The sequence below is a fragment of the Gekko japonicus genome, unplaced genomic scaffold (genome assembly GCF_001447785.1).
Source record: "Gekko japonicus isolate JY-2015 unplaced genomic scaffold, Gekko_japonicus_V1.1 scaffold892, whole genome shotgun sequence".
NCBI lineage: Eukaryota > Metazoa > Chordata > Lepidosauria > Squamata > Gekkonidae > Gekko > Gekko japonicus.
The window spans coordinates 30,943-43,282 of record NW_015174869.1 but is presented as its reverse complement, the minus strand read 5'-3'; the positions used below and the strand labels follow the sequence as shown (position 1 = coordinate 43,282).

The 12,340-nt window shown below is 50.1% G+C and overlaps 1 protein-coding gene across 1 annotated transcript in view; it reads left to right on the top strand.

Annotated features, from left to right (window-relative positions):
• LOC107121781 (long-chain-fatty-acid--CoA ligase ACSBG1-like) overlaps nt 1-12,340 on the top strand; it is a gene marked incomplete at both ends in the record, with an annotated part of 50,703 nt that overhangs the window by 8,257 nt on the left and 30,106 nt on the right. The window contains one exon of the mRNA XM_015424772.1: nt 11,592-11,653. Coding sequence (XP_015280258.1) covers nt 11,592-11,653 — 62 coding nt within the window. The remainder of the gene's footprint in view (nt 1-11,591; nt 11,654-12,340) is intronic.

The following is a 12,340-nucleotide window of genomic DNA, read 5'->3' as shown; positions in this document are numbered from 1 at the left end:
TCATGGCAGGCAGCTAAATCAAGAACCATCCCCAAATCCCAAAAGCTCTTTTTATTTTATTTATTTTTAAAGTAGACATTTGGTGCCACCACACCAAAGGCCCCGTCAGCCTTAGTACTTCAGATAAGAAGAGCTCAGAGAGAAGGAGAATCTTAGTGTAGAGGTCGCTTTATGCAGGAGCAAGCGGCCCATGAGCTATCTGGCCCCCTAGAGTGTCACATGGAATTGACACATCCATTGACCCTCCACCCGGCAGTGATACCACTCTAGGGATTTCTCCAGTGTCTATGGTCACACCCTCCATACCGCTCCAGGAATTTCCCCAGCATCTACGGTAAAGACCATAGGAATGGGAAATTCCTAGAGTTCCATCTGGAAGTGACATCACATTTCCCCCCATGACTCTGCCCTCCCCGGGCACCAGCCCAAACTTTGGTCAATATTTGCTAGCAACCCTACCCCTCTTCCTGTCACATGACTCTGATGTCACATAACTACCTGCCATGTGCTTGCAGCTCAGCATCTGCTGTGCTTAAGGATGCCAGCTCCAAAGTGGGAAATTCCTGGAGATTTTGAGGTGGAACCCAAGGAGGGCGGGGTTAGGGGAGAGGAGGATCTGGGGTATAATTCCATAGAGTTCACACACCCCATCAGCCCTGCCTGGAGGCTGGTAAACCCATGCTTGGCTGCCCATGTTCAGCTTCTACTTTGAATTTACCAACAAAATGAATTAGAACGGATGTTCTGAATTGGAATGATTTGGAGCTTAGCACACATATGACCGAGTAGAATCTGGGTACACAAAGCCCTTTCCTGGTAAAGACGGAAACGTGCACAGAATAAAATATGGTTGTCCTACTTGGCTGCTCTCAGCTTGTCTGTCAGCTGTGGACTCTTCTTCGACTGGTTTCTCTTCCGCGGAGAGTCCACTAGATTTTGGGTCCTCCGACGACTCTTTGCTATTCTTTTGTTCCTCTGGGGGGGACTCCATCACTGGTAACTTTGTTTGGGTTTACTGAGAAAAAAGAGGAGAGAAAAAAAAGGAAATTGCACGCATTGTCATTAAAGGTTTTCGGAGGAGAAGAAGAAGAGATTGGATCTATATCCCGCCCTTCACTACCCAAAGGCGTCTCAGAGCAGCTTACAAACTCCTTTCCCTTCCCCTCCCCACAACAGACAACCTGTGAGGTAGGTGGGGCTGAGAGAGCTCTTGACAGAAACTGCTCTTTTTCAAGAACAGCTCTTATCAGAACTAAGGCTTGCCCAAGGTCATCCAGCAGCTGCAAGTGGAGGGAGTGGGGAATCAAACCTGGTTCTCCCAGAGTCCGCACACTTAACCACTACACCAAACAGGAGTCAGGATAACACAGGTCTCCACCCATCCCCATCTATAAAATGCAAACCCCAAGGTCTTGTAGCCTCAGCTCGCCTTGGGTCCATGCAGGGAAGAGAGAGGAGGTTTAACCCTTCCACCTCCACTCCGTTTGCCGATCGAAACCCAGCCCCCCTTTTGATATTAGTATTTTAAAAGTCAAAAGATACATTTTGAAGAGCATGTGTTGTCGCTTTTGAAATGCATAGTAGGGGAACCAGCCTCAGCATGGAAACCAAGCAGACATTGGGGTTGCCAGTCTCCAGGGGGTGGCTGGAGATCTCCTGGGACTACAACTGAGCTCCAGGCAATGGAGATCAGTTCGCCTGGAGAAAATGGCTGCTTTGGAAGGCGGACTCTGAAATTATACCCCACTGAAGTCTCTCCAAATCCCACCATCCTCAGACTTCACTTCCGAAATCTCCAGATATTTCCCAACCCGGAGCTGGCACCCCTAGCAGAGATGGAAGGGTTAAGACTGCACTTCCTTTCCCGCACAGCCCTGAGGCAAACTGAGGATGCAAAGAACTGCAATGTGAGTTTTATAGAAGATGGTCACGTCCGTTAGACGCCTTACTGGCAGAAATAGCAGCGTCAGGACCGATGGCTCTTGCCGGACGGGCCCCCTAACGTTTTTGTGAACCTAAAGCTTGGCATCCGAAAATGCCTGGGTCAGGTCTGTTCCCACAATCTACCAATGCAAAGGCAAAGCAAGGATGGTTCCAGAGGAGAAATGGTAGCAGTAATGATACTTGCCAGTTGATTATCAGACTGAAGAGGGCACTTGACTGGCACTGCAGAAAACTCTACGGTGCAGCTGGTACCTTGAAAAGAGTTCCCAAGCAAGGCGTTGACAGCACTGCTCTTAGCAGAGTTGGAGATTTCCAAGCTGCTGGATTCGAAAGGCTATCAAGGTCAAGGTCTCCCTTGCTCGAAAGCCAATCGAATCCGACTCTAGGGTTGTGGTGCTCATCTCCGTTTCAAAGCCGAAGAGCCAGCGCTGTCCGAAGACGTTTCCGTGGTCATGTGGCCGGCATGACTAAACACCAAGATGCACGGAACGCTGTTACCTTCCCACCGAAGTGGTACCTATTTATCTACTTGCAATTTCTTGCTTTCGAACTGCTAGGTTGGCAGGAGCTGGAACTAGAGACGGGAGCTCACTCCGTCATGCGGCACACTCGGGTCTCGAACTGCTGAACTACTGACCTTCCACAGCCTGCAGTTCAGCGTCTTAACCACTTGAGCCTATAACTCTGCATAATCTTCTGCTTTGTACTCGAGTGGGAGACTACCACCAAGGAAGACCAGGGTTGCTGTGCAGAGGCTTTGCACTCGAATGGCAAACCACCTCTGCTCAACTCTGGCCTCGAAAACCCTGGAGTCGCCACGAGCTGGTTGCGACTTTGATGGCACATAATTATTAGCCTGGCCTCAAGCTAGCCTGATCTTGTCAGTTCTCGGAAGCTAAGAAGGGTCAGGTTGACGGGAGGCCGTCAGGGAAGTCCAGGGTTGCTACGCAGAGGCAGGCAGTGGCAAACCACCTCTGTTTGTCCGCCCTGCCCTGGATGGCCCAGGCGAGCCCGATCTCGTCAGATCACAGAAGCTAAGCAGGGTCGGCCCTGGTTCGTACTTGGATGGGAGACCAACAAAAGAAGTCCAAGGTTGCTGTGCAGAGGCAGGCAATGGCAAACCACCTGTTTGTCCGCCCTGACCTGGATGGCTCAGGCGAGCCCGATCTCGTCAGATCTCAGAAGCTAAGCAGGGTAGGCCCTGGTTAGTGCTTGGATGGGAGACCAACAAAGAAGTCCAAGGTTGCTGTGCAGAGGCAGGCAATGGCAAACCACCTGTTTGTCCGCCCTGACCTGGATGGCTCAGGCGAGCCCGATCTCGTCAGATCTCAGAAGCTAAGCAGGGTAGGCCCTGGTTAGTGCTTGGATGGGAGACCAACAAAGAAGTCCAAGGTTGCTGTGCAGAGGCAGGCAATGGCAAACCACCTGTTTGTCCGCCCTGACCTGGATGGCTCAGGCGAGCCCGATCTCGTCAGATCTCAGAAGCTAAGCAGGGTAGGCCCTGGTTAGTGCTTGGATGGGAGACCAACAAAGAAGTCCAAGGTTGCTGTGCAGAGGCAGGCAATGGCAAACCACCTGTTTGTCCGCCCTGACCTGGATGGCTCAGGCGAGCCCGATCTCGTCAGATCTCAGAAGCTAAGCAGGGTAGGCCCTGGTTAGTGCTTGGATGGGAGACCAACAAAGAAGTCCAAGGTTGCTGTGCAGAGGCAGGCAATGGCAAACAACCTTTGTTTGTCCGCCCTGACCTGGCTGGCCCGGGCAAGCCCGATCTCGTCAGATCTCAGAAGCTAAGCAGGGTCGGCCCTGGTTCGTACTTGGATGGGAGACCACCAAGGAAGCCCAAGGTTGCTGTGCAAAGGCAGGCGATGGCAAACCACCTCTGTTTGTCCGCCCTGACCTGGCTGGCTCAGGCAAGCCGATCTCGTCAGATCACAGAAGCTAAGCAGGGTCGGCCCTGGTTCGTACTTGGATGGGAGACCACCGAGGAAGCCCAAGGTTGCTACGCAGAGGCAGGCGATGGCAAACCCACCTCTGCTCATCTCTTGCCTTGAAAACCCCATGGTCCTGGGAGTGCCATAAGTCTGTTGTAACTTGATGGCACACAGTTATTAGCCCTGACATGGACGGCCTCAAGCTAGCCCCCTCTCATCAGAAGCTAAGCAGGGTCAGCCATGGAAGAGAAGGTTGTCAACCTCCAGGTGGCATCTGGAGACCTCCGGAATTTTAACTGATCTCCAGACTACAGAGACTGAATTCCCTGGAGAAAAGGGCTTCTTTGGAGGGTGCGCCCTATAGTATCAGACCCCGTCGAGGTCCCTCCCTCCTCGAAATCCCAGCCTCCCCAGGCTCCACCCCCAAATTTCTAGGAGTTTCCCAACCTGGAGTTGACAGTTTGGTGTCGTGCTTAGGAGCGCGGACTCTAATCTGGGAGAACCGGGTTCGATTCCCCACTCCACCCCATGCAGCTGCTGGTGTGTCCTTGGGTCAGCCACAAGTTCTCTCAGAGCTGTTCTCTCAGAAGCAGTCCTCGAAAGAGCTCTCTCAGCCCCACCTACCTCGCAGGGTGCCTGTTGTGGGGAGGGGAAGGGAAAGGAGATTGAAAGCCGCCCTGAGACTCCTTCAGGTAGTGAAAGGCCGGGGTATAAATCCAATCTCTTCTCTTCTGAGAACCCTACGATCCTTCCTGTGTTTACAGTGGGTGAAACAACCATTTACCTGGAAATCTGGAAAGGTGAGGACCATCACACTGGCCCTGTAGTTACAGTGAGACACCAGGAGGCAATCTCTGCCAAACATCGAGCTCAACCGTCGAACTGTGGCAGGTGAATGACAGAGCGGTGGCCGAGGGGGGAAAACTGAGCGAGGGACGGCCGATTCGGACAGTCACGGGAATGACAGCGTCAGCCCAACTTTTCCGCCAGCCAACTGTCAAAGGGATCTATCGGAATGTTCTTACCTTCGCCCTCTACAGTTGCTTAGAGACAATAGTCTTCTGTTTTCTTTCACCACACATCTACCGCTTTCCTGTAGCAGACTGTTCCTCCGTGGCTGAATTTGCCTGTTTCTGGATGTATTGATTGTTGTTGTTGTTCAGTCGCACAGTCGAGTCCGACTCTTCGCGACCCCATGGACCAGCTCCCGCCAGGCCTTCTGGTCCTCCGCCGCCCTCCGAAGCCTGCTCAACTTCATGCTCGTTGCATCTATGACACTGTCTAACCATCTCATCCTTTGCCGTCCCCGTCTTCTTTGACCTTCAATCTTTCCCAGCATCAGGGTCTTCTCCAGGGAGTGCTCCCTTCTCATTTGGTGGCCAAAGTGTTTGAGCTTCAGTTTCATTATCTGGCCTTCCAGGGAACAGTCAGGGTTGATTTCTTTTAGGATTGACTGATTTGATCTCCTTGCAGTCCAAGGGACTCTCAAGAGTCTCCTCCAGCACCATAGTTCAAAAGCATCTATTCTTCGGCGCTCGGCCTTCCTTATGGTCCAACTCTCGCAGCCATACATGACTACTGGGAATACCATTGCTTTGACCATGCAGACTTTTGTTGGCAGGGTGACGTCTCTACTTTTTATCATGCTGTTTAGGTTTAGGATGTATTGATGCTTACCTTTAAAACTGTATACGGCCAGGAGCCAGTATACCTTCGGGACCGCCTCTCCCCATATGAGCCCATAGAGCACTGACATCTACAAATCAATACCTCTTGGTAGTCCCTGGCCCCAGGGACGTCTGTCTTGCCTCCGCCCTGGTCCCTGCCTGGCGGAATGAGCTCCCGTATGAGATCAGGGCCCGGTGGGATTTATTACAATTCTGCAGGGCCTGCAAGATGGAGATCTTCCGCAGGGCTTTTAGTTGAGGCAGGGGACACCCCCCCCACACACCTTTCTGGTTGGCCTCCCAGCGGTGTCCTAGATTTGGACAGCCACCTGGGAACTACACTATTGTTCTATTTAATGAATTAATTAATTGGATTTCTACCCCGCCCTTCCCTCCGAGGGCTACTGAGTCATTGAATGGATCCTGGACGGTATTTGATGATTGTATGATGATTGTGTTGTTTTAATCCTGTTATTTTAAATTGGTTTTAATTGTTATTGTATATTGTATTAGAAAGAAAGAAAGAAAGCTGGTGTGACCTTGGGACAGTCACATGTTCTCTCAGAGCTGTTCTCTCAAGAGCAGTTCTAGAAAGAGCTCTCTCTGCCCTACCTACCTCACAGGGTGTCTGTTGTGGGGAGGGGAAGGGAGACTGAAAGCCCCTCTGAGACACTGAGTGAAGGGCGGGGTACAAATCCAGTCTCCTCCTCCTCCTCCTCCTCTTCTTTTTCTTCTGTAAATGAATTTCTCCCCCGACTTTTAACACCCTGGAACTGGTTGTATTGACACAAACTGTTTCTCAGTGGCCTCATCTCTAAGTCCAAACATGGATGCTTAGAAGTAAATCTTGCAAAGATTAAGGGGACTTAGCTCCCAAGGAAGTGTCTTTAGGATTGTAGCTTAACCATATAAATTTGGAGCAATCCATGATAGATTGCTAACTTTCAGGAGAGACTCAAATGTCATCCTCAGGGAAAATTTCAGGACCTCCTGCCAACCCACACAGTTGACTGCTTCTTCTAAGAGTTTGAGGCATGCTGGTTCATGGTAACTGTTGCAGATGGGGTCGTGGGTGATAGCCTGGCACGAAATTTAGCATTTGGCACATATTTAATTAGTTATTTTTTTAACCTTGTGTGTCTACACAGCAAAGAGTCTACCTCCACAGCCACTCATTGACAGAGACCACTCCCAGTGGTTTGTGGAAGTACTTTTGCTGTTCTAGAACCAGCATCCACAGCCACTGTGGTGTCCTGGTTAAAGCGCTGGGCTAGGATCAGGCACTCAAGATTTATTTTGAATGCAGAAGGTCACAGGTTCAATCCCCGGGACGTCCAGTTGAAAGGACCAGGCAGCAGGTGATGTGAAAGACCTTCATCTGAGACCCTGGCTCAGTGGAAGAGCCTCTGCTTGGCCTGCAGAAGGTCCCAGGTTCAATCCCCAGCATCTCCAGTTGAAAGGACGAGGAAAAAGGTGATGGAAAAGACCTCAGCCTAAGACCCCTGAGAGTTACTGCCAGTCTCTTCAATACTGATCTTGATGGGCCAATGGGTTGATTCAGTATAACACAGCTTCATGTGTTTGTGTATTATAGGGAAGGAGCCATGGTTCAGTGGCAGAGCATTTGCTTGGCATGCAGAAGGTCCCAGGTTCAATCCCCGGCATCTCCAGTTGAAAGGACCAGGTAACAGGTGATGTCAGAAGTCTTCATCTGAGACCCTGGTTCAGTGGTAGGTAATCTGCTTGGCATGCAGAAGGTCCCAGGTTCAATCCCCAGCATCTCCAATTGAGAGGAACAGGTAACAGGTGATGTGAAAAGTCTTCAGCTGAGACCCTGGTTCAGTGACAGAGCCTCTGCTTGGCATGCAGAAGGTCCCAGGTTCAATCCCCGGCATCTCCAGTTGAAAGGACCAGGTAGCACGCGGTTCCTGTTTGGGCTCGAGTTGTATGATTTTCAGCTGTCGTTGTGTTGGTTACGTAGATATCTGTTGATGGTACTGATTCTTTTTTTAAAAAAGTCAGATCTAGGGATGCCAGCCTCCAGGTGGGACCTGGGGACCCCCCTGGAATTACAGCTCATCTCCTGGCTACAGAGATCAGTTCCCCTGGAGAAAATGGCTGCTTTGGAAGGTGAACTCTATGGCATTGTGCCCCACTGAGGTCCCTGTCCTCCCCGGGCTCCATCCCCAAATCTCCAGAGGTTTCTCAACCTAGGTCTGGCAACCCTACAGTCGCCCCTATTCCCCACCTGTGGCCAGGGAAGATCTGGCAAATCCTTGTCGGTTCTCAGAATCTGAGCAGGGTTGGTACTTGGATGGGAGAGTACAGACAAAGACTGTTTGTACTTGGATGGGAGGCCACCAAGGAAGGCTCTGCAGAGGAAGGCCATGGCCAACCACCTCTGCTTCTCACTTGCCTTGAAAGCCCCTTGCTGGCGTTCCCTTAAGTTGGAAGCTAAGCAGGGTCGGTACTTGAATGGGAGACCACCAAGGAATGCTCTGCAGAGGAAGGCAATGGCCAACCACCTCTGCTTCTCACTTGCCTCGAAAGTCCCTTGCTTGGGATGCCATAAGTTGGAAGCTAAGCAGGGTCAGTACTTCGAAGGGAGACCACCAAGGAAGGCTCTGCAGAGGAAGGCAATGGCCAACCACCTCTGCTTCTCCCTTGCCTCAAAAGCCCCTTGCTTGGGATGCCATAAGTTAGAAGCTAAGCACAGTCAGTACTTGGACGGGAGACCACCAACGAAGACTCCGCAGAGGAAGGCAATGCCAAACCACCTCTGCTTCTCACTTGCCTCGAAAGTCCCTTGCTGGCGTTCCCTTAAGTTGGAAGCTAAGCAGGGTTGGTGCTTGGAAGGGAGACCACCAAGGAAGGCTCTGCAGAGGAAGGCAATGGCCAACCACCTCTGCTTCTCCCTTGCCATGAAACCCCCTTTTTGGCATTGCCATAAATTGGAGGCTAAGCAGGGTCGGTACGTGGAAGAGAGACCACCAAGGAAGGCTCTGCCAACCACCTCTGCTTCTCCTTTGCCTCGAAAGCCCCTTGCTGGGGTCTCCATAAGTCCGCCGCGACTTGATGGCACTTTACACACACAAACACAACTACTTTGAGTCTGCATTTGGCATGGGATCGATGAGGTCTAGAAATCACTAAAGAAACAGCAGCCTAGTTTGTAGAAACCATAGGTTATCACACAAAAAAACATTGAATCTCTGAATGCCGTGGACATGCATCAAACAAACAGAACTCAGACAGGTCCGTCGATCGATTTCTGTCTGTTCGCTATGAAACAAACTTTGTCCGAAGAATTGGAATAAAACAAACTTGGGGGGCAGGGAGCTCCTCTTGCCAAAAAAAGAGAGAGAGGGGGAATTTGCATCTTAAAGAGCCGCTGTCTCATTAACATTCTTCTCAGGGATAATTAAAGAAAGCTGAATGAAAGCAAAGTTCTTTGCCCTGGTGTGTGTCTTTTTTAATTTCTCCCCTCCCCAAGCCGCAAACCCCCATCCAGCCGCTCAGCAAGGCAATAACTCTGAAAAGTGGGAAATTTTTTTTGGCCAACTTTGGAATCTCCTCCTCTTACATTACGTCTCAGTCAAAGCCAAGTTATCCAGCCACTGTGGGTTTCTTAAGTCACCCGAGCGAGCGGCTTTTGTGTGCGGCTGAGCCACAGATCTGGAGCACATTCGTAATCGGCCTGGGTCGGTTTGTCAACCTGTCCTCCAAAAAGAGACACCCCCTCTGCAAGAAATCATCTCAAGTTGGGGGGGAGAAATATGTCAGAAAGCCACGAGACCAGGTAAAATCTGAGAAATCAGTTCTTTCTAAGAACCCCTCTTTCTTTTCCAGATGCTCTGAGAATACGTGTCTGATTTTGCCTGTGTGCTCTATGCTTGATTCCTGAAAAGGTTTACTTGGAAGCAATGCTCCCTCTAAGCTGTGGAGTCCCGTGAGCAAAAATTCCACTTTGTGAGCTGCTGACATTAAAGTTGTGAGCGAGCGATTTGGCTGCTGCATAAATTTGTTTGCCCTGGAGCCCTCCTTCCTGAGCTAAGACAAAAATGTGTGAGCTGGAGGTTAAAAAACTGTGAGCTGGCTCACACTAACTCAGTTTAGAGGGAACAGTGCTTGGAAGCAATGCTCTCTCTAAGCTGTGGAATCCTGTGAGCAAAAATTCTACTTTGTGAGCTACTGGCATTAAAGTTGTGAGCGAGCGATTCGGCTGCTGCATAAATTAGTTTGCTCTGGAGCAATGCTCCCTCTAACCTGTGGATTCTTGTGAGCAAAAATTCTACTTTGTGAGCTACTGGCATTAAAGTTGTGAGCAAGCAATTTGGCTACTGCATAGATTAGTTGGCTCTGGAGCCATCCTGAGCTGAGACAAAAATGTGTGAGCTGGAGGCTAAAAAACTGTGAGCTAGCTCACACTAACTCAGCTTACAGGGAACACTGCTCTTGAGCCCTCCTTCCTGAGCTGAGACAAGAATGTGTGAGCCGGAGGCTAAACATTTTTGAGCTGGCTCACACTAACTCAGCTTAGAGGGAACACTGCTTGGAAGTAAACGGCATTTCAACAGCACGCAGTTCCAAATAAGAAATTTGGGGGATGGTGGTCACATCGAAAGCGGGTCTTAATATTTAACATTTTTTAAAAATTCCCCTAAGAACAAGTCCTCTGTTGGAAGACGTGGACCAGAGTTTTGACACCGTTATCTCTTTGGCTTAGAATGGCTTAGGAAAACAACCTTCGTCCTTCAGAGCGGGATGCTATGTACTTTCATGGCTCTTCTTCTTCCAATTTAATTTTAAATGAAGCGTCCTTGGCTTGCGACAGAAAAATGCAAGAACGGAAGGGGAGGCAGCCGAAAAAGTGGCAGATGGGATCGAGGGAAAGTGCGATGGTGTAGAGACTAAAATACTGCAAAGGAGGGAAAAGATATTCTACGTACACACACCTGGAAACCTTTGACATTGTGGGACACACGACCGCCAAGGTTGGGGGAGACACAACATTCCAGGGGTCTGGGTATCTCTGAGGTACCCTCTGGACTTGGCCAGGTTGTGAAATTTGTTCTTGCCTGATTTGTGGTTCTGTGTGTGTGTGTGTGAGAGAGAGAGAGAGAGGGAACCCTAAAGAGAATACTTGCGGGCCCAGGACACGGATTGGCAGTCCCATGTGGGACTGAGTTCTGTCTGGAGATTTTGGGGGTGGAGCCTGAAGAGGAAGGGGTTTGGTGTAGTGGTTAAGAGCCAGTTTGGTGTCGTGGTTAAGTGCGCGGACTCTAATCTGGGAGAACCGGGTTTGATTCCCCACTCCTCCACTTGCACCTGGCTGGATGACCTTGGGCAAGCCGTAGTTCTGAAGAAGGAGGAGGAGGTATTGGTGGAGGAGGAGGAGCTTGGATTTATACCCCGCCCTTCACTACCCGAAGGAGTCTCAGAGTGGCTTACGATCTCCTTTCCCTTCCCCTCCTCACAGCAGACACCCCGTGAGGTAGGTGGGGCTGAAAGTGCTCTTTCTAGAACTGTTCCCGAGGGAACAGCTCTGAGAGAACTTGTGACTGACCCGAGGTCACCCCAGCAGCTGCACGTGGAGGAGTGGGGAATCAGACCCGGTTCTCCCAGATTAGAGTCTGCGCTCCTAACCACTACACCAAGCCATGTACGTGGCACGGAGCTCCTTGGAGCAAATGTGATAAAGAGCATTAAGACCCGTGTCAACGGAACGATTATGGAAAGAAAAGGGAAAGCCTGAGGACTGGTTTCCGCCAGCATCAAGCGCGGGTGCCAAGTAGATCTCTGCAGCGAGATGGGCCCAGAAATGAGGTGCCAACACGGAAAAGGCTATGTTCCTGGTTGCTGCCAAACTAATTCCTGCCGGCGGGCCCCCTGAAGGGCATCCGCCACATAGGCTTAGATGCCGTTAATGTGTGTAGTGGGAAACATCTGGATTCTCTGCTGGGAAACCTTCTTGTCCCACTCATCAGAGAACCGTTATCCGAAACACTGGCTTGTTCAAACGGCTGTGCTTTCCTCTTTCCTTCCTCAGCACTTCACCCGAGGTGCAGGATGCATTCAAAGACTCCGGAACCGGCGAAGAAGATCCGGCAGGTAAATAATTAACCGTAGAATCCTAGAGACAGAAAGGGGACTTCTTTAGACGTCCTCCAGCCATGACCTAGACACTTGTGGAAACTCGAGCGGCAGTGTTAGAAGAGTCAATCAACAAATATATACACTGCAAAAAACCTTTTTTATAAGTTAAAGTGTTCTATATGTTCCATCTTATAAAGTGCATTGTGTATTATTCATAATATTTTAAAACAGGTGTACAATCTCCTCCTCCTCCTCCTCCTCTTCTTCTCCTTCGATTACATACATTTATTGGGGCTTTCGGGGATTCCTCAATGAACCAATTGCTTTCACTCCTAGGAATCGATTACTCTTTTTGAGTATTTTGAGTAAAAAAAATTAATATCGTTAACTGGGTTTGCTGGAGTCATTTATAAAGTTTATATTTCCGGTACCTGGCGTTTCATTTTATGGCAGACATGGCCCGGCCCGACAAAGTAACTTTTATGTCAGATTCGGTCCTCGTAACAAACAAGTTTGACAGCTGGGCTTTAGAGGGTGGACTATGGAGGAGAAGAAGAAGAAGAAGAGATTGGATCTATACCCCGTCCTTCACTACCCAAAGGTGTCTCAGAGCGGCTCACAAACTCCTTTCCCTTCCCCTCCCCATAACAGGCACCCTGTGAGGTCGGCGGGGCTGAGAGAGCTCTGACAGAAGCTGCTCTT